At 42.7% G+C, this 22,313-nt stretch overlaps 5 protein-coding genes across 5 annotated transcripts; 3 read left to right on the top strand and 2 right to left on the bottom strand.

Moving 5' to 3' along the window:
* Positions 1 to 1,769: 1,769 nt before the first annotated feature.
* Positions 1,770 to 2,890, top strand: BGW36DRAFT_330734 (hydrophobic surface binding protein A-domain-containing protein; the record flags this gene model as incomplete). The annotated part of the gene is made up of 1 exon (XM_046212820.1): positions 1,770 to 2,890. A coding segment is annotated over one exon (996 nt), but the record flags the coding sequence as incomplete, so codon positions are not given.
* Positions 2,891 to 6,512: 3,622 nt separating this feature from the next.
* BGW36DRAFT_391564 (nucleotide-diphospho-sugar transferase) lies at positions 6,513 to 7,933 on the top strand. Its single transcript, XM_046217607.1, has one exon. The coding sequence runs from the start codon at positions 6,760 to 6,762 to the stop codon at positions 7,747 to 7,749; it is 990 nt and encodes a 329-aa protein (XP_046065434.1). The 5' UTR covers positions 6,513 to 6,759; the 3' UTR covers positions 7,750 to 7,933.
* A 3,608-nt stretch (positions 7,934 to 11,541) lies between these two features.
* On the top strand, positions 11,542 to 13,366 carry BGW36DRAFT_402061 (uncharacterized protein; the record flags this gene model as incomplete). The annotated part of the gene is made up of 2 exons (XM_046218822.1): positions 11,542 to 11,573; positions 11,848 to 13,366. 2 exons carry the CDS (start codon positions 11,542 to 11,544, stop codon positions 13,364 to 13,366), a joined length of 1,551 nt encoding a protein of 516 aa, XP_046065433.1.
* Positions 13,367 to 16,345: 2,979 nt separating this feature from the next.
* BGW36DRAFT_433769 (major facilitator superfamily domain-containing protein) lies at positions 16,346 to 18,322 on the bottom strand (the record flags this gene model as incomplete). The annotated part of the gene is made up of 5 exons (XM_046221317.1): positions 16,346 to 16,899; positions 16,970 to 17,419; positions 17,473 to 17,541; positions 17,601 to 17,841; positions 17,915 to 18,322. 5 exons carry the CDS (start codon positions 18,320 to 18,322, stop codon positions 16,346 to 16,348), a joined length of 1,722 nt encoding a protein of 573 aa, XP_046065432.1.
* A 2,597-nt stretch (positions 18,323 to 20,919) lies between these two features.
* Positions 20,920 to 22,018, bottom strand: BGW36DRAFT_76062 (uncharacterized protein). The gene has a single exon (XM_046222566.1). It carries the CDS (start codon positions 21,787 to 21,789, stop codon positions 21,025 to 21,027), a length of 765 nt encoding a protein of 254 aa, XP_046065431.1. The 5' UTR covers positions 21,790 to 22,018; the 3' UTR covers positions 20,920 to 21,024.
* Positions 22,019 to 22,313: the final 295 nt, after the last annotated feature.

The following is a 22,313-nucleotide window of genomic DNA, read 5'->3' as shown; positions in this document are numbered from 1 at the left end:
AAATGTGAATATTTAGGAGCTCTCACATTGAAATTTTTCTTTTTTTCTTTCTGAGTCTGGTTTTTTCTACACACTACATAGGGACAAGGAATCTTCGGGTTCATTTTGCTCAGTGGCAACTTTCGCTTTCCAGTTATAGCTTGAACTTTGGAGATGCTCTCTCATATGTGATAACGAAGGGCTTTCTAGCAGAATCTTGAGTGAAAGATACCACACAAATTAATTCCAACAGGTAATATTAATTTTAAGTGAGAATTTGTCAACCACTCGACTAAACAACTGTTGAAGTGGCTGGAAATTTTCGCAGAAAGTACAACGCCAGCTGCCATCGATTGGCTCGCCTAAAATGTATCGAATCTGTCCACCCAAGAGAGGCGTACAGTTTATTAGCACGTGTTGGTCATGTGGTACTTCACTGGGCTTACAATACACCAGGACATGCCATCTAGGGTGGCCATGAATGAACTCAGTTAACCGAATTTAGAATTAGCTGTTACCGCGACCGAGACAAAATTAAAGCTGAAAAAAAACCCAACAGGTATATACTTGAAGTTTACTGTGACTTGTACGCTAGAGAGTAACATCTTTTATTCCTAGCGAAGATACACATGGGATATCCGTCTTGTTTACATTTCTAGAAGCTAATGTTGACGCCCACTTTCAATTAGGCCACTCTTATTTATTTTCCAATGCTACTTCGAGGCACAGTTGTGGTTTTTCATTCGGTCTATCTATAGGCAATTTGCTGTTCTTCCAATCCGCAAATCCTCCGAGAATGCGGGGAAGAAGTTCATGTACGGAGTAGGTATTCATACCATATATCCTCAACCATCAGGTGACGTGACTAGTATTTAATTTACCTAAATCAGTAGCTTTACTAGCAATGTCGATAGCTCATAAATATATTAAGCGACCATGTGTGGCTTGCTTAGGCAAACGGACAACTAGCCACATTCAACATTATGGTCCATGTGAAGGAAAGATCCCATACAAAATGCCCCTGACAGCTGGATCAATGGTTAATGCTCCGCCGAGGTAGGCGCTTTATTACAGACGCCACGGTCTTACTGTTGGTAAGAATAAAGCCCACGAATTAGCCTACCCTCCCAAATCCGTGTTAGCGCTGAGGGGAAATGCATGAATAGGCTCGAAAAATCCGGGGGTTTTCGACGTTTTGCCGCTAAAACTCCCACTAACTACCTAGTTGAACGAGCCACCAACAAAGTTGCTGCGTTCCTGGCAATACTTATTCGTTTCGCGGTAGAATCACTGGGCGACGATTGAATTGGGACTAGTTTGAAAAAATAGTCATCCGACAGAACCGACATCGTACACTTCAATTCAGTGAGACATGCGTCTCCATTTCCACATTTTTTAGTGTTTGATTATTCTCAAGCGGTTCCAGGCCGACAACGTCAAATTATGGCTTAAGCCACCTCTTCGTACTAATATCGCGGAATCCATTATTCCTAGGTATTCTTCGTCTTCCTAGCAAATGCAACGCCGCTGCGACCGAGGCATCAATGATGAGAGCAGGTGAATATTAACATATGATCATTGGGGTTTTCAAGAAGCCCCAGATACCCTGTATAAATACAGGATGTAGTCCATTGTGAATAAATGGGATACTTTCATTTCAGTGAAGCTGCTAGGCGGTCCAGGCTTTCTACGGACAATTTATCCTTCATTTTCGTCCCTCGCTTCTCAAAGTTTTTAATTTTTACTTCTAAGGAACAATCTCTTCCATTTCAATGAAATACCTAAGTAACACAGTAGCCCTCCTGGCAGTGGGGTTTTCTGTCAATGTCTTCGCCGGTCCGACTGTAGGGCAGTTGCCAACAAGAGTGAAACGTGATATCGCCTCAATCGAGAGCGTACTCAGTGCTGTTGATTCCCAAGTCAATACTCTAAACGGCTATATAACCACTAGTCCACCCAATCCAACTCAAATCGTTTCAGCTTCTAACAGCCTGAACTCGATAATTGCGTCTGGTGTCACAACGGTTCAGGCGTCTGCTAATCTTAGCGACTCCGACGCCCTCGGCCTTGTTAGCCCGGCTCAGACACTTTCCAATGATGTGAACACAACCATCACGAACTTAATCAAAATCAAGAGCAACATCGTATCACTTGGCTATGGATGCACAACTCTGCAAATACTTCAGCAACAGTTGACAGGGGCAAACGCGTTGTCGACTGCAATCGTTTCTAAAGTTCCAGCAGAACTTCAATCAATTGCTACGGGTTTGACTGCTGGTATTTCTTCAGCAATTCAGAATGGCGTCACCGCATTCTCTGGGCAATGCTCGTCCACTACCGCAACCTCTGCAACTTCTGCAACCTCTGCAACCTCTGCATCGTCTAGCCCGCCTTCGACTCCTACCTCAACACCAGGAACCTCACCAGTGTCCACTACCACCACCGGTTCATCCAGTCCGTCCTCCTGCCCAGCTGGAGATGGTAGCAGCACCCCTACCACTCCAGGTGGTGGCCCAACCAGTACAGGTGGTGGAAACCCTACTAGCACAGGTGTCGGAACCCCTACCAGTTCAGGTGGTGGAGTCACAACGAGTGGAAGCAGTTCAGGCCCAGGCTCAGGACCGACTACGACACCTCCGACAACCGTTCCACCAACCTCAACCTCAAAGCCTACTTCTACTGGTGGAGGTGGTTCCGGCAGTTGCTCGTGTGCGACTGTGACTTTCACCTTAATTAAGCCCTTCGGAGCAGACAGCTGTGGCGGTCCTCAGCATTTAGGGTGGTAAATTGATATAAGCCGACCCTTAATTGGTGGCGCTTTTTGTTTGACTGTTCGGTGGTTGCTTGAGCACTTTGTTTCATTATACTGCTCGCTTCCAATATCAATACTCAGAGGATAAAGATGAAATACACTGCAAGAAATTGAAATTTATTCTAATCCATATCAATAATAGCAAATATCTTAGTCTATTTCTCTACTCTGATTCAGTAATGAATCAATGAATGTATAATCGAGGTGTACAATCAATCGCTATATGAGACCCCTATCTCTCTCCCATGTTTGCAAAATAAAGGTTAAAGTACGATTTCAACGAACCTGTGGTCTCTTGGGTCTAGGGATACAACTTTCAGAAATGGTGAATTTGCTTCCATGCTATCTAGCCATATTTCTCTACCACCGGCCTAAAGTCAAGATAACATTGTCCAACGTTGGCCTTGTTGCTTTCATCAATTCCCTTTATTCACAAAATACAATTCTTTCTAGCTGCTGGTTATAGGGTATTTGATTTATTTCGCTTTTATTGTTATGTGTGGTTTACTTGTATAGGTATAATTGACTAAGGAGCTATGAGAATGAGAGAGGAATATAGTAATATAGTTATAATATAATAGATGTTTATTAAGATTTTATTAATAAAATAAGTGATCTTATTTGGATAATCTTAGTGGATATTATGTTATAGTTGATTGAAATTTTAGTAAGACTTTAACAAATATCAGGTATTACTAACATTATATTGGTACCTAAAGATATTAGTAAATAAAGAAAGTAATAATGGTTGTAACAATAAGGGGAAAAACGCTGTATTCTTAGTTAATTTGACTTTTATACTGAAATACATCTTAATAATGATTGTGTTTGACCTGGATTCTATGTATTTGTCTGAGTAGTTTAAGCAGTATACGCTTGTGAGATATTCTTTGATTGATGATATCTCAGGAAATCTTTTTACTTTCAAATTGAATTAATTCAATGTTCTTTACGTCCCCAGGGACGTTTTACGGAAGAGGTCAACAATTTTGAGTCCATTTAACGATCAATGTTAACAACTCCGTTATGAAACACGAGTAGGAACGGGCTTTTCTATGCTATGGCTAATGACAGATATTATCGTAAAATTTCTTCCATATCTCTATTTCTTTCATTCTAGGGCCGCGAAATGTGCGCAAGCTATGATCGCCCCTTTTGGTAAGCTTGTTCTATCGCCATGGGATAGTTCTCATTTTTAATTCTGACCATATTGAAGCGACATCCTACCTCCATTGCCAGTTCCTTTCTCATTTCGTGGTCTGTTATTATAGCAAAGTTCAACTTTTTTATGCTCTTGAAAGTGACTTGAGTCGCTACATGAGTGACCCAGTTATATCAATTGATATGTGTGGCTGCAGAGAGCTATGTCATCGCTTCCGTTATGTAATTTTTGTAGCGTTAACGGTTTTTACAGAGAATTGTAATCTTGTATATTCAGCAGTGTCCCCAATGTAAGTTCCCTTGTTCAAAAAATTTGCTCCCCATCGCGTGATATTGATCTGTGTTGTGCCTAATAGCTGTACGAGATAGAAATAGAAATTGGAAATCGAGAATAAAGCCCGAGCTAATCTTCGTTGTCTGATATTAGAAATATGATATAGGGCGGGACGAGCTGGATTCCAGGATATTTTCATTGGCCCGGCGAGAAAATCCTGATGGGAACCGATAGAGGAGGAATAACCGTGGAATAATCTGGCATTAAATTATAGCTTCGACTCTCGTTTACAGTTCGCGGCGCCTACTGAGTCATGGACAAAGGAATAAACTGCCCCATAAGGATCGGGAATGTTAACTATGATTGTCAGTAGTCAATGAGTAGTGACATCAGCTGGCCCAGATAACCGGGGTACTTAGTTGAAATCATCAATTTATATTAGTTGGTCAATACTCGTTTGGTATTGAGAACCTCATGCGTATGTAGGCAAAGAGCTCTCCAGCTATGATATTCTTCCGCCTAAATATGATTGGGATTTGTTGCAGTTATTTTGAGAGAAGTCATGGTATCAAAAGGACCCTGTATCCCTTATCTAAAGGCACAGACCAAATAAAAGAACTCAAACCTTTTAGATGCTTCCATCAAGAAACAATGGAGTTCTCCAAGGTCATAGTTATCATCCCGGCCCTGGCGGCTCTGGTCTTTGCTACTCCCTCGCAGCTAGAGTACATCATCCCTTCTCATAAGTTTAAAATCAATCTCATAATAATAGTCCTTGTTAGGGGACCCTCCAGAGGAAACTTGCCAGAACTACCTCGGTGACTGCTACAGAAACGGCTGTCCCGGCGTGTTTACCAACTCAAGCGACACCACAGGTATCTGTACTGCGGTTACTTGGAACAGCTGTCCTTATGATAAATGTGATAGTGCTAATGGGTATGAGGGTCCTTGCAACGCAAACGGATACAATGGCGTCCAGTGAGCTTCCACCTCCGGCAACCAATGCCCTTGTACATAGGCGTTTTGAGTACTTGAGAAGATGACATCTGGATCATCAGTATGTACCATGGCTAGGAAGGGTTTAAGTTGCTGAAGGTAGATTCAACAAGGGACCAGGTTGTACAACAGAAAAAAATTGATCGGCATTACAATAATTGTTTCTCCTTTCCATTGATATATATACATACCTATATTTCGAAGCAACTTCGTGAACATGATACTATCCATAGAATCCATGAGGCTCCGGTACATCAAATGTAGTCTTCAATAATCCCATTCAAACTCAGCTAAGATGTGGGATCAGTATGTTAACGAAAGGCCATTTCCTACCTAATTTCTACCTCCGTAAGACTTGTGTTTATTTTTCAATGGCTGTAACTTGGACATGGTTCAAGGGACTATTAATAGGGAGATGAGGGTGAATGAAGGCGACTTTAGTGCGAAGTGAAGGGCCGACGGCTACCTTCTCAACATCGAAATCTGGAAACAAACTCGTTAAGATCATCCAGGACATGAGCCTGATAGTGATGGACTAGTATTCAAGTTTAATGAAACGTAGCCCCATGTTTGGATAAACCAATAAACTTTATTTTTATATGGAGTTGGATATGCACGATATATTTCCCCTCTTGTCCAGCTTCTAGGCATCCAAACGCCAGGGTTAATGCCCGGTGGCGCTCTGGTGGTCATCCTTTCATTGTCGGCAGCCTTGTGCCGATGAAGAGCCGCCTGCAAGGATCTGCAATTTAGGCGTCCAATATGATAAAATTAATTAATAATTAGTCCTGTTCGGCTATATAGCCTCGGCGGAATACTGATAGCGCCGCAATCTTTCGTTTTGAGACAGGCCGAGAAAAAATAGGCAGCGCACCGGTAAATGCATCTATATAGTCCACAATTATTTCCATATTGCAACGTATTCATATTGAACCTACAAGGATTAATTCAACGAAATTAAAACTGTAATATGTATAGAAGACAAGAAAGGGGCTATAAAACGGATAAGCTAACAACCATTATTAGGGGTTTAATCTACGCACATACACCACATGCATTTGAGCAGTTCCTTGGCACCAGCATGTCAACCTTCAATCGGCCTCCCAAGCCGAATAAATGAAAAACGTGAGGAAGGACATCATCCGATTGGCTTTATTTCCAATTCATGAGCCGCTTTTGTTATATAATATGATTATATATAATATGTTTTAGCGCCGGAAGATCATCGGGCTAGTCCCATTAAGATGATGCTGTATGCGCTTTGACTCCGTAGGCTGAACCTCGTACCCAGTTGCAACTGTGTCAGATGTTTGTGGGCAGCTTGGCACGATCCAGAGTCATGAAGATCCACAACACCGAGCATGAGAAGGAGACAATGGTAAAACTACTTGCAATGTTCAAGCGATTGGTTATGAAGCGGCTCCTTAGGCTCACGTGTCTTGCCTGACCTGCCGCTTTAGGCTGCAAAATTATTGCTCTACTTTCTGGAGAGCATTGAACGAAGCAGTCTTATCTATTAATTTGCACGATCGATATCATGTTTCGGTCACCGCTCAAGTCAGTCGTGTTGGCCATTGCAGTTATCTGGGTGCTAATTTTCCTCTTCTTTTTCCACCCAACCTTAAAACTGCACTTTAATAACTCGGAAAGACTGACCGAGTCTTACGACTTTCAAGAAACTGTTGAAGAAGCGCAATGTTTCAACAACATCGACGTATTGAAAAGCCCGATTCCCAAAGTCGTGCACTTCCTCTGGGGATTTGGGAATCATCCTGAAATGACGTTTATGAATTACCTTGCAATCCGATCCGCCCTAATCTCTCTTAAACCAGATACGCTGAAGCTTCATTACGAAGAGCTCAATAGGGATAATATTTGGTTTCAGAGACTGCAAGCTAGCATCACATTAGTCCAGCACGACATGGCAGTTGAATATCCCAAACAAACTCAAGAGCACTGGCAGGTGAGCCACATGACCGATGCTCTCCGTCTCGACATCCTTCACCGTGAAGGCGGCATCTACCTAGATGCGGACGTTATCGCTCTTCAAACCTTCGATACCCTACTGAATAGCCAACGAAACGTCATTTTGGGTCATGAGGGTGGTGACCGTCACGGCCTCTGTAACGCCATCATCCTCGCGCGTGCAAATGCAGAATTCCTAGGCCAGTGGATTGACAGGTACAGTGATTTTGTCCCATCAGAATGGAACTATCACTCCGTGCTACTACCAAAAGAGATGTCTTTAGACCGACCTAGTGAAATTTGCACGCTCGCTCCAACCGTCTTCTTCTGGCCTACGTGGACCCATAGGCATATCCGCTATATGCATGATGATCTTAGCGAGGAAGAGGTTTTGGAGGTGGAGAACCTGCTGGAAGCCTATGGCGGCGCATTGTATTCTAACCAACTGGCGTACCACGCTTGGAGCCAAGTAGCGAGGGAAGAGTATCTGGACAGCCTAACACCGGAGCTTGTGAGGGAGAAGGATACTCGATTCAATCTGATGGTTCGACGATTTCTTTAGACACAAACTTGTGAATAGATCCCAACTTCAATTAGAAGAAGGAAAAAAATATAAAAATACAAACATGCAAACAGCTAGGATTAGCTAGTGGTCATCCACCCAACTACTAACCAGCCGGCGTGTAGCTAGCTGATCAGCAGTCAATATCTAGGTGGATATCATTCAGATAAGGATCGGAAAATCGGTATTTCATTATCATATAATTAAGAATAAAATACGTATAGTATAAAAAACCAATGAAAGAATTATCCTTATTATGTAACTATTATTTTATTCTTAGCGACAGATCTACGCTAGAATATATTAGGTTACCTAAAGTAATTAATATGTTTAGTCTTAATATCTACATATAGCCTTCCTATAGAAATGGAGATTGGAGTGCTAAGGCATATCATTTAGTGTTACTAATACTGATCTTAATAACAAATATTACATCTTTCATATTAACTATTTTAACTTTGGCTATCTGAATGTACTCTACTAATATGGTTAGTATAATATCCTCAACCATGAATCTATCAATTAAAGCAAAAGTCAGTACTATTCATAATATACAGTACTCCTTCCAATAAATTATATAATATATAGGCTCAGATTACCCAACTATATATAGACTGTATTAATTAATAGAAAAGCAGTTTAAACGATTACATCAATTTCTATATGAAGTGGAATAAGAACAATATCACCAAAAGCAATGCAGGCTTGGGGCAGATCTGTTTATCAGTATGCTGGCGGAATGATTTTGATAATGATGACTAAAGTCCTAGGATAATGCTTTGGGTACGCGGGCAATAGTGTGTTGATGTCTGGAAGATTTGATCTTCAAGTTGACAATACCTGTGATTCAGGGATTCGGATATATGAGACAGATCAATGACACATTAATTACATGTTGTTTAATGAATAATCAAAATAGAGTCTTATGAGTCTAGCTAAGTGTCTAACAATTTTAGGTCTATTGTTGTTCGTGTCTTCAAATAAATAATATTTCTTACCAACAAAGCTATCACAAGAATTGAACAAGACCTTAAGATCATCTTTTATCAAACCATGAGGCCCCCAAGCGATATAGAGATCTATAACACCCCAGTGCACGTTCAGTACTTTCATCACTTATCAACTTTGCGTTCTATCTTAGGCCATGAAAGTTCCAAAAACATCATAGAACAGACGGGACCAGGGGACGAGAGGCCACTAGTTATTTCTTTGGTACACAGGCAACACAGCTCTACGACTTTGCTCTTGGAATCTGGTGAGAATTTTACAACAAATATAGAATTTAAGGTGACTCCATTGATACCTGCTGCTGCTAACAGGCACAGTGGCGTTATTTCAGAGATTCTGGCAACTGAGAAAGGAACTGCCACACTGTTGCGTAAGATGCATCAAAAGCAGACTGCTGTCCATTAGGCCGCTCGGTGGGGGAATAAGGATCACTTGGTAGTATTTTTTACAATGTCTGAATGACTTAGAATTGGGTCCTGGAGCTGGGTGATGATTTGCTTCATTACCCGCTACACTGCGCTGCTGAAGTAGGTCATCTCGAAAACTCCAGAATCGTGCTCGACTCAAGATATGGGCAGCAGCTAGCAGTTAAAACCTCCATAGGGTATACTAGCGATTCAGAATGCTCTTCTAGGCCCGCAGAAATCACAGAACTGTTCATCAATTGGAATAGCGGAATGCTCTATAGAATGTTGCCGGCCATTATAGCAAGAACCGAGAACAGTGCTTTTCGCCGCCGAAAACGGACGAGCCAACGTGGTAGATATGCTGCTCGCACGTCACTTTAAGTCGCTCTAGCTATCGTAGATATTGGTCTGGTGCTACACCACGCTGTCTGCAGTGGCTTAGTCGAAACTGTCAAACCTGTTCTTAGAAAATTTCCTAGTAAGAGTATTATTGAGACTAAGGACTCGGGGATGAACACAGCATTACGCCTGTAGCTGAGACAGGCCATGCAGAGGTGGTATGGTATCTAGTCCAGAGCCACGCTGAAATTCAAGCCTTGAATGAGAAAAGAGAAACCCCTCTGTACCTTGCGAGCAAAGGGAACGGTGGGAACGTGGTCAAAATTCTCCTGAACTGCGAGACAGACGTTGATGCCGAAGGTTTAACGGGTAAGACTGCTCTGTGCATTGCGGCAGAGAACCGCATGCCTAATACCATGAGATTACTTTTGATGACAGCTGTTTAAATTTCGAAGATACCGCACGCATCTAACGCTATTCATTGGTTTTGATCCAAATAGAAGATGACAAATTGCTGACCAATGTGGAAATGGTCGGCTTCGCGCATAAGGGCCACGTCATCCGTCCAATTTTATGAGCTTCAAAGGCCAACAGATCAGTTTCAGGCTCACTTCTACCTTAAACAGGCGTCATTCGGCCGGTTTACTCCATCTATAATCTCCTTGATATTCGATCATGCGGAATATTGGTTAGTGAGTCAAGCCGACTGTTTTTCGGCCCTCCAGATCAGCGAAGCTGAAGATGCTGCGATTTAGTATTTGCGAAGTTCCTCAGTCGTCCGGCGAGATCTCCCTGTGGGACGAATTGACTTCCAGGTTACTAGTCATGACCAAGGGTTCAGCGACAACTCGTTTTCTCATAGGAAGCACCTGGGGTCGTAGACATGGTTCGAAGCCTATATTCAGGTCAAGCACGGCGCAGACATATTGAAGCAACACCATCTTAGAACAACATCTGCTAGACCTCAGATCTTTCAAAATATTCACACCTCTCAGCTACGGAGAACACATCGAGTGACTTGGACCATAAATAGTGTCATTTAATCTTGGATAGTCCACATGGATGGCAAAAACCTTAACTACACTGGCGGCAGTGCTGAAGGGAAAGAAGAAATACCAGAGTTCTACTACCCGGAACATCTCGGGTTGAAGCCATCCAAGTGGATTGGCGAGCTCCGTTCAGGGGAGCGGATCATTGTGACACCACGGGCTCATTTTCGCCATTGGCCGACTATTTATAGGGCTGCCCTTTGCCCTATTACTTCACACTCTGATTCTTCAAAGAAAATCCAAGAGTCCACATATAAACTCAACCGAACCCTAACAAAACCCCCAGCCCTAACACCCTCCGTAACCAGTTGAAGTAGGGGCAAGTTTGGACCAAGTTCAGAGCTGAGATTTGGAGCTGAAAAATCAAGAAATTCGCTCTGTACGACAATCAGATTTAGTGGTAAGCACAGTAAGCCGATAATGCGCTAATTGATGTGGGGGGAAAAATTGTCATGGCGTTGATTTCCTGATGACTTTGTTGGGTAATTGATCAGCTCACGGCATCGTAATGATTTGGTGGGTAAGACACAAGCATCATTTCACCCGTTAACCTCGCAAATGGCCTGACTACAGAATGTTTCAACCTAGAAGCTGTAAAATGTAATACGTGTGTATAATTTGAATTACTAATCAGGCAAATATTATCCATCGTATTTATTCACCGGGGCAGTATGATAGATAGCTATGTAGAGTGGGGATAGACGGTAAGAAGACGAGAATGTTGTAACTATTATTTAGCCCCCGCGAATGGGAAACCTTGTACAGTAAACCTAAGAAACCTCAGCTCAAGAAACGAGCTAAGTGGGTTAAAGTGGATACTTTTTATCCAGTAATATATATAGAAATAAGGAATTACTCGAGTATAAGGAATTTTTCAGAAGATTTAGCTGCCATACGAAGTTCCTTAATATAAGGATCAGTGGTATTATTGGCCAATATTGACTATTAGGCCCCTTATATAAAGGAATCCCGCGGATTAAGGAACCAAAATGTCGTACAAAATTGATTCCTTAATCCTAGGGTTTACTGTAGTCTGTACCTCTTATGTTTTCGGCTATACGGGGCGTGTCTTATGCTAGCTGGCACCCGTATATTAAAATATGTATGTATCACAAACCCCGGGCGATAAATACCCATTCAATTTACTCTCGTCGAACATAACACAACGTATCAAACTTCACCCCGATGCTGTTGTTTTCTTTGCCATCAAAGTTAAGGTTTCCTCGGAGGCTGAGAGTGAGAGAGGCGACAGTATTGACTGTGGCTGTCTTTCTTATCTTATATCTTGTTAATAGATCTATCGAATATCGTGGCAACTTTTCTGCGGTGGGATGCCCGGCTCAAGTATTGGACAATGATTTCTCATCAGTTGCCATTCGCTGTCGAATCCAAACCGCACAAGCACGGGCAAATTCGTCTTTCGAGTCGCAATCATCGAACCCCGAAGAGGCAGTTGCCGAGTATAAACGCCGTTATCAACGAAGCCCTCCTAGAGGGTTTAATGAATGGGTGGAGTTCGCTTTAAGTCATCAGTCAAAAGTGATTGACGACTTTGATCAAATCGATCGAGACCTAGAACCATACCGAACCCCCGAGGGTCGGCGAGTCTTCCAGCTACTAAATGAAAGAAAGACAGACTGGCCCGGAACGAGGCGTGTTAAAATTGACAACGGAGTTATGTCTACATCAGCGTGGTATATGTATAACGATCAATGGTTAGGGCTTGTCGAACCATTTGTCAAAGCGTTGCCAGACAGCGTTTTCTACATGAGTGTCATTGACGAACCGCGAATACTCAGCAAACCTGGGCCTCCGCCAGATCAGATTTCTTTTGGTGACCATTCGGGCAAATCGATTGAAGCACTAGTGAAGGACTCCTGTGCACAACTTCCTCGCGAGATGACGAGACGTATTAGCTATGAAAAGGATGTTTGTCAATTTTCCGAACCTGGAAAGCTTCATGGCCTCATCTCTTCGCCTGATACATTTCAGTATACCCACTCGCTTGCTCCTATACTGAGTTTTGGTCGCATGTCTGCCTTTAGAGACATTCTAATTCCATGCCCGTGCTATGTTTCACACCCCATTCCAAAAGAAGATAATATTCCCTTCTTGGATAAAAGGCCGGGACTGTACTGGCGCGGCTCATCTACCGGAGGAAGAGCCTCTCGCTTCAATTGGGAGTTTGGACATAGAGAGCGATTTGTTACATTCATACAGTCTCTCAAAGATGCTGCTAGTGTAATTAAGGCAAGCCAATTCTTTGGACATTGGAAACCGGATGTCCGCGATCAGAAAAAAATCGACCTTTTCAGTCACGGGTTGGACGTACACATGGGAGCTTATATTCAGTGTGACAATGAGGCCTGTAAAGATATGGAGCGTATCATGGGTCCTTCCGACATTGAGCCTGAGGATACAGCTTTAAACTACCGGTATCTCTATGATATTGATGGAAACAGCATGAGCACACGGTTTTATCGTCTTTTATCTCAACATGCAGTCGTATTGAAGCAAAGCTGGTTTCAAGAATGGCACGATGACCGCCTTGTCCCCTGGGTCCACTTCGTTCCAGTGACCATGGGGATGGAAGAGCTTCCTGCGTTGATGGACTTTCTCGTTAATGACCCAGAAGGCGAGAGATTATCCTCAGAGATCGCCCAATCCGGATCCACCTGGTCACGACAAGTGTTACGACCTATCGACATGTCAATATATATATATAGACTGCTACTAGAAATGGCTGAGCTTTACGGCTCGGAAGACTCTTTCAAAGGTTCAAATGAGCTAATGACGAATGACGAACAAGAATAATGTCAAATGTTCCAATTTCCTTGATGTGCGAAACATCTGCGAATCTCTAGTGCTTTACAGCGCTGGTTCTATAGGATGAACCGGTATTTTGTGCCTTGAATATGAGCCACAGACACACGAATGCAGAATAGAACACTTGTACGTTCATGGACTAACTTTGTCGATCCAATTTATACATTGCTAACAACCTGACAGCCCTGAGTGATACCCTTTCTGAAAACTTGAGGGTGAAATTTTCTCAAATTATTTCCTATTCTCAAATTTTTACCATGTCGACATGTAACTGATAATACTGTACCAATATACGGCATTGATCGATCCGTGCTCCAAATATTTAGGACTCGCTGCTCAGGTGGCCGGCTATCTCGGCGCCTGAATACTGCCTTTCTCTTCAGAATTTCCAGTGGGCACTTACAGCGGGCCCGTGCATCCTAAAAATACACAGTACAGCCAGCCGCGATTCTCCCGTCCCAATAATTGACTATACCGGAAATTTCTACTGAAGATCAGGAAAGTTAGCCACGCGGCAGACTCAGCCCCAGGCTCTCAGCCCCCACGAAAACCAAACTGATTCGGAAAACTGCGCTGTACAATCATACGTATAACTACCAGTTAATTAGAACTTAGAGCTTGTGTCTCAGATCTCACTTACTCAATGCTTTCCCGAATTGGTGGTTAATGAGTCGGGATCCAGTGATCTTCTCTGTCCTCAGTGTCTTGTTCACTGTCTCCGTATCGTATTGGAGTATCCGCTCAGATTCGCACTCCGCGCCCTAATAAGATAAATATTGGTACACTACCACAGGTTGGTCGATCGCCCCATACACATGAAAATTGTTCGTGTGCGGGTGGTATTAATGGCATATTCCTAGGCGAGACGAGAAACACGCCATGCTTTTCAAACAGCTCATCATAGGAATTGTCTTCTCATTCCAGCCGCAAGATTCAAGCTCTATCCGCCGATGCCAAAGCTAGCATGTGTGACGGCCTGGTCAGATGGAATCTTTAAAAATGTACATATTATTCATTAATTTAAATTATTTTAAATTTGTAAGCGGTCAGGCTGCGGTTATTGCAAAACTAACGTGCATCAGACTAAGGTCAAGTTAAACCAAGAAAGGGCAAATCATCTTTAAAATAATGAAGGGTAAATCTAGGTGGCTTGTCAAAGTAGGCAAGTGCAGAGCCCTAAGCGAGAGCAGGAATCACAACCGGACTATAGCTCTATGATATGTCAGCTTAATCAATTACTCAATATAATCCTTAGTCATCTCATAGAATTGGCATGATAATCATATTCATTGTGTATCTTCAAATCGCTGGTAAAGAGCATGACATACAAAAAGAGACCTGTAAGCCCGGTACTATTTATACCACCGGCCGGGGCGGTACGACTTCGACCCGGACATACAATGTAGGGGAATTTTCCACTACAGTAACTAGGGATTAATAACCCAGTTATTGGGAGCCGTGCGGGTGACGGAGGCCGTCACCCGCTGGTCACCTTGGGTTCGATAACTATATTTTATTGTTTGGCTTTTTTTGATAGCCTATCTAGTTGATGGTTGATGCAGGAGGTAAGTAGGCTTGATGTGAACTTGTCAAGGGGAGGATAAGAATCTATATAGACAGCTTTCCAAAAGATTGTCTTACGAACCCAAGAGCTGATAACATCTTTGAGTTTGTGAAGGGTCGGTATACTGAGAAATTTTCATTCCCGGTGGAGTGCAAACCCGAGACGGCACTCAAGCTTTGTATAATCAATTTAGGCTGTCACCGATAAAGAGCAAAAGTTCGTTTTATCAATGGCATTCTAACAAAAAATTCCCAAAATGCTGTGGAGTTACATAAAAATGTCAATCAGATATTTCGAGCAGACCTCACTATCCGGCCATGATAGGGAGTAAATTTCTAATTTCTCGCGAACTTTTCATGTTCGAAAATGACCATGGAAGTATCTAGCTGTGGGATTTTGGCAGTTTTTAATATCTAATAAAACAGAGAGATATTTGTCAATTGAAGCGTTCAAAAAGAAAGAAAGAAAGAAACTCCTTAATCGCGGAAAAGGAAGCATCTTCCGAAAAGCATAATGGGTTCAGATCAGCTGCGGATATTTTTCCTGGGACCCTCTTAGCCCGCTATTGCCAACTAGTAATTATGAGTGGATCATTTATGATAAACATCTATAATTGAAACTCGCTCTTTCAATCTGAGAAGAAATTGTAATACTTGGGCACATCACGCCTATTCCCTATACCAAGTAGACATTGAGAACGACGATCTCAAACCCTCAACCGACTACATTGAAGATTTAGCAATTATAAGAGGCTCGAAAGATACTGGAGACGTTACATCGCTTATTTTTAACAATTTGAATGAGATTCTTGGGCTAGACACGTCTGGAGAAGAACCTTGTCTTGGGAATTGTTTGCAAGGAATGAATAGTTGGATTTTTTTTTCTCTTGAACTAATTCTACAACTAAGGCTATTTTCATAGTTTATTAATAGCAATCTTAGGATTGATTTGATAAGTACATATGTTGAGTTCCAGTCATCCATCGATATGACGGAAAATACGTATATGCCCCCTTCGGCGTTCAATATTGACACCAGCACCAATTGCTTACATCAATTGATATCAATATACATGTAGTAGTTAGACGCCAATTCTCAGACGGATGTTAAGTTTACATTATAACATTGAATAAATTGATACGTATCTGTGAAACTTGTGTTGTATCGATTCAATCTACACGTAATATTTGATGATCAATCGTTCAGAATCAAGAGGGATCGTATTCATATTCATTTTGGATATTAGGTCCAGAAAACATTAATATATCAATATATAAAATATATTCACTCCGTATACTCACCTTTAATAGACTCATAAATATATACAATGAAAATCAAATTGAAAGAAGGGAAAGTTTGTACAGGAAGTGTGTTTCCTCAAATCATACCTAGGAGTAGAAAGATTTATTTTTTGGTAAGTCGTGCCTGTCGTGCTAAACGCCACTCAGCGCCTTTCATAAGCTCCAAAAGAAGTAGCGGCGAGGTCACCACAGTTATACACGCGAGCAAGAGGAACGTATACTTGGCAGTTAAAGCATCGATGAGGATTTCGATAACAGCGACACCGGCAGCACCGATGGAGCAGCGAATGAGATTATTGACTGCTGTCGCACTTGCGCTTTTCCCAGGGTACAAGTCAATAATCAAGGCACTATTGGCGCTGAAAACAGCAGTTGCGGTGAAAGCAATGAAGAATTGGAGGAGGATGGCCAACGGCATCAATGACTTGGGTGCTTCCAGAGTGAACCCATAACCGGCAATGCAAATAACGAATATCAAGACAATCCACCAGTTATTATACAACCGAGCTTGTTCGATGGGAAAGTCTTGGTACGATCGTAAATTAATTCGAGTCTCGATTGGGTATCCGTTGGCTTTGCAGTATTTCATCTCGTAACGCCGATGATCACTATCCATGAGACATCCCATTAAGAAGGAACCACTCACACATCCGGCTCCTGGTCAAATATGTTACTCTTTACTTCTTTCAAAAGTGGTCGAAATTCAGATAAATGGATAGAGTATTACCATTGGCGAGAAATATGAGACCGACTTTCAAAGAATCTAGCTCGTATGCGTGTTCGAAGACGGACATCGTACTGGACGTCACCATACTCCATACTGTATAGACAATGCTGCCAAAAAATAAAGTGATGAAAACATCCTTTTCAGCTAGGAATATGAGCGGCTCGAATATAGTCAGAAGCTTAACACCAACTCGCTTTCCATCCGGAATCGAATGTTTGTTGACATTTGGCTGGCCAGTGAGCATGTAGATAATAGGTTGATGATGAAAGCCTTTCAGTCGGACTGTGCCATCTCCAGCGATGGTCCGTAACGTTTCTGGCAGAAAAAAAATAATAGTGACGAGACTGAGTCCCCCGAAAGCCGTCAGGAACCAGAATATTGATTGATAACCGCAGTACTGAGTCAAAAGACCTCCAAAAACGGGACCAATGGCCTGGCCTAACATTCGAACTGTGTATTTTCATTAATTATCGTCTCACTTGCCCCTATAGTCTATTACTTACCTCCACCGAATGTTCCAACTAAACCTCCTCGCTCGTCTGATGTGGTAAGGTCTCCGATCACCCCCGCGCCTAAACAGATGTTAGTCTGTAACCTCATCTTGAAGCCAGCCAAGGATGATGGGCGATACCGATAGAGATTGTTGCAGCACTTCCAGCTGCCTGCACCGCACGAAAAACCATGACTTGGGTATAGTTATTCGAAAATGCAAGCACAATATTGGCAATTAGATACACGACGAATGTGCCCATGAAAACGGATCGTCGACCAACAGAATCTGCCAAAGAGCCCCAGAAGGAAGGTGCTATGCCTTGGACAATCATATATACGGTTATTGTCAAGTTTGCGAGGGGCATGGAAATGTTCAATTTCTATCGAAAATCGAAATTAATTAGCTTTAATCGCCATATGTACATAGCCAGCATGAGCATAGCCAAACAGTACCTTTGAAACATCACCTAGAGCAGGAAAGTAAATATTCGAAGACAAGGGAGAGAATAGAGCAGCAAACGAGACAATATAGACCATTTGCTTCTTTCTTTTTCTGCTGAAGATGTGATATGGTTGCTGATCAATCTGCTTGGATGACGCGGAGGCCCCTAGCTCTTCATCTTCCTTGTTCAATTGATCAGAAGTATCAGTAGTTTGAGTGAGTTTTCGCTCTACATCTCGGTTACATGATTCGGTTTCAAGATTTGCGAGCGTAGATGACGACGAGAATGACGATATAAGTCCTTTTGTGGGTCTAGAAACCGGTGATCCTGGTACCGATGAACTGGGTGCTGATTCACAAAGCGATGGCAGGGCATGTTCTTGGACGGTAAGCTTGGTGGTATCAATATCGGGTGGCATTTTGATACAGGCTCCGGAAGGCTAATCTTTTTAAATTCAAAGCAGTGGACAAGAGAAGCATTCAAGATAAGATGCATCAAAGCAAGGGGCCAGGATGGGAAAATGTGCCTATATAAACCTCAAGTGTGATCCATTCTCCTAAACCACGAAAAAAGAAAGAGGCTGATATTTCAATACTCTTGGCCAAGTGCAACGCCCGTTAGTACTAGATAAGCCCCTTGAGCAACCAGCTAGTAGATGAATTTAGTTGACCATTGTTGTTATTGCATATCCATTGCCAAGTCTCGTCATTAGAGAATCCACACGTTGCCAAGAATCTCAAAGTGTATTTCAATGGGCATGAATATATCCCTGAGGGTGCAGACAAATTGCAGTGTCGTCAACATTCTTAGATACCCGTGAAGATCTATTCCATATGCATAAGTTGTCCACGGGCCTTGTGTCGGCTCGCATCATCTATCCATTCTTGAGACACACTGTCAGAACGTGAATATAATGCAATGGCGGCAAGGAGCAAGTGAACTTTCTTGGAGGGGTTTTAATTCGTTTTAGATCTTCGATTATAGGGTGTATAGGATTTATTGGGCATCGACGAAAGAAATTCCTTTGGTGATACCTGAATGTCGCAGCGCAGATCGTGTCAACTTGCTCGTTTGTTGTACGCAACAATGACGGATCCATGGCCCATGCCTATCTCGAGGATCAGCCACTAGTGTCACCGTTTAGTGAACGATTTGCTCCCGAAACACTCCCTTCTTTCTGGGCTCCGGCAAGCCGAACGGATGATCGGCATCCGCTATTTAGAAGCCATCAAGGGGTATGAGAGCGAGCAGCCACCAACAAATGTTGAAAAGGGTTGTTTGTGCCTGCAAAGGAACTCTGAGGTGTCTCGGACAACCCCCTTTCCTCGTTTACTTATACCCGAGCACGTTCTTTTCGAAGGAAACTTCACTTTGCAGCCTGACGGTTGAAAATCTATACTGCATAGAGGACTAAAATAGTCTGTTATCGGTCCTAGTGCCTAGATCATCTGATCCCTGGTATCGAGATTCTCCAAGCAAAAGTACCGGACAAAAGCCACGAAACTGAGTCCTTGATGCGATTTATCATTCGTGTGTCATTCATTGGTTCCCGGGCTCATATTCTGGTTGTGGGCTTTGGCCAGTCTTCGACAGCTCACATGTTCCTTACGTTCCGAACAGACTCAGGCTCTTGACTCCTGGATGTTAATTCTAGGTATCCACAAGTTGCCAAGCTAGGCTCCACAAGTTACTTGGGACAAAGGCACGGAGCAAATATGTACTACGTATCGTGTTGTGGAGAATTCTTTCTAGGCGGATGTCGATCTATTTTTGAAATCTGAATCATTCACACGATGATCGGTCTCATCACCGATCATTGAATTTAATTGAAGTGCTAACCTAGTCCTTTGGTAAGGGTCTGTAAATATAAATTCAAAACACGGTTGTTGTAATCACCACAACCATCAAGCAAGCATACCAACGACCAGGCAATATGCTTGGCGCCAAGAGTGATGTCCTCAATATTGGCTTTAACCCTACTCGACTTGTTTCGGATGTAGACAGCCAAGATCTGGCGGATCGAGCCCTTCTAGAATAGCCTGCCGCTGACGGCATTGAGAATAATGGCATTGATCTCCCGAAGGCTAGGGATGCCCCACCCACGAAACTCAGAATTCAGAATTCGAAATGCAAAATTTGTACTTGGGATTGGCACTTTCTTATCAACCTGATACCAAGATGATTGCGGATCTGCGGTATGACAACTTTCCCTTTAACGATGCTAGGACTACTGTGCTGATACCACCATTTCATTGCCAATGCCCTCAAATTTGTAACCCAGAAAGTGATGAATAGTGTAATTGGTGTTTCAATGATGCTTGGATCGTTGAGAATTGTTGAAATTTGCCCCCACGTGCGTCGGATGTATAATTATGTATGCCTGTGTAGCAAAACGACAAAATTTCCCGATGGCCACATCAGTGTCACAAATTCCTTTTCTCAGTTTCTTTCACCGGAAAAGTTTCACATTGAAACTGGTCATCTAAAAATACAGCAGTTCTTTGATTTGACTCGCACCTATCCATTCCTCAAGTACGCCGCATTGCACTTAGACTTACATACAGGATTAGCAGCAAGTAATTGTGAATTGAAAACGAAGTCAAAAGGCAGTTGAATCCTTCCTAAAGTTCGCTTTTCAGTTTACATTTTGGCTACGTGTTCTACTCTCACGAGTAGCTAAATATCAGGTCGTTCAATGGGATATCAACTTGCTAGCGAGCATTGTGCAATCAAGCCAGTGAATATTTACGGTTATTTTGGACTGAACTTTCTCCTCGAAAGATTGATGAAGGATGATCCCGAGGTCTTGTCCAATTCTTGCGATGGCTTTGTTGGTAAGGAATATTATTTATTTATAGTAAGATTTCAAGACACTGACATCATTGGACTAAAGATCGTTAGGCCTTTTAGGTAGACTCATGAAATTCCACTTTAGATGCGCCGTGAAGTAGAATGATATTAATTAAACATCAGGGCAATGAATTCTTAGATATTATATAAATTCAATGTTTCGGCTTATAATTATCAAAGCGCTATTGTATATTCACCTTCCGTTATCCAAACAGGAGTCACTGGTATTATTACAACAAGACTGTTCACTAAACGAAATGCATTTTATGTCTAATTAACCCAGATGCCTGAATCGCAGGTATTGTCAACCTGAAGATCAAACCCTCCAGGCGCCGAGATATTATTGCCCGTGTATCCAAAGCATTGGCCGGGGAAGTCATCATTCTCAAAGCCATTCCGCCAGCATACCGACGAACAGACCTGCCCTGCATTGCTTTTGGTGACGTTATTCTCATTCCACGTCGCACAGAGGTTGATACAGTCGTTCAAACTGCCTGTTCGTTGATTGACATAGGCTGTGTGTTGTTGTGTAACCTGAGCCTGCATATTGCATAATTTCCGGAACTTGTATGTCGTGGAATCTATCTGGAAGGAGTACTGCGTATCGTTGGCAGAGGGGCAGTCGCGATAAAGAGTTACGGGCTGGCCGTCAATAGTGCCGACTGCCGCCATGACTGATGGGTTTGCGGCCGAGGATGTTGTACTGCTCATGCTGGTAGAGGAAGTCGATGTAGTTGACGTCGAGGGGTTTGATGTTTGCTGTTGTTCTGTGTTCTGTGCCCGATGTGAGAGTCCACCCCCTAGTCCACCTCCAAGTGCAGCAGCGGTTATGATAAGTAATGCCGCGGCGAACAGGATCCAGAAAGTCGTTCTTTTCAGTCCACAGATATGTCGCGCAATGCTAGGCTCCTTTTCAGTCTGTCGCTGTTTATAGGGCTCCCAGAATTGTGGTCCTTGATCAGGGTATACTGCCACTCGTTTAGGTTCAACCCCAGGGAGTTCAGCGACAACCTCGAGACCTGCCGACTGCTGCATTATTTATAATATTAAGATATAGTATACTCCTAAAAATGAGTAGAATATAACGATAAGTAGGAACTTCTTTGCATACAGACTTGGACGGGGTGCGGAAGAAGTTGTCTCTAACTAATTAATATGAAGCCTGATAAATCAAAATATTGCCGACGAGGCGTTTCCTCAAACACACTATACCCCAATCCTTGTCTTCAAACCTCAGCTTCGATATTTGGGGGGCCATACTCGACCAATGGCTAATGACTATTTAGCGCCGCAACTGCAAGTAGCCATGATAAAAGGTGCATTTGATATGGTAACTGGTGTTACGAAACCAAGGGCATGCTCATTGTTAAAGCGGCTAAAACCACACCCAAGCATTTCCACGGCGATGCCAGGTTTAACAATGGGAACCCGATGAAGAGAGACGGATTGCCATCCGGCGAGGAATTACAGCGACAAAAGACCCGGGGATGAAATGTCAATGACGACGGAGGAGGAGCCTTGGGGGCAAAGCAGATGCACGAAGAATAATAGGCAGCCAC

Source organism: Talaromyces proteolyticus, assembly GCF_021365285.1.
Source record: "Talaromyces proteolyticus strain PMI_201 chromosome Unknown BGW36scaffold_16, whole genome shotgun sequence".
In the NCBI taxonomy this organism is placed as follows: domain Eukaryota; kingdom Fungi; phylum Ascomycota; class Eurotiomycetes; order Eurotiales; family Trichocomaceae; genus Talaromyces; species Talaromyces proteolyticus.
The sequence above is the reverse complement of the archived record's forward strand: the minus strand, read 5'-3'. Positions and strand labels throughout refer to the sequence as shown.

Excerpts from the sequence above, each read along its gene's own strand:
- BGW36DRAFT_391564 (XM_046217607.1), top strand. The coding sequence starts at position 6,760 with ATGTTTCGGTCACCGCTCAAGTCAGTCGTGTTGGCCATTGCAGTTATC.
- BGW36DRAFT_76062 (XM_046222566.1), bottom strand. The coding sequence starts at position 21,789 with ATGCAGCAGTCGGCAGGTCTCGAGGTTGTCGCTGAACTCCCTGGGGTT.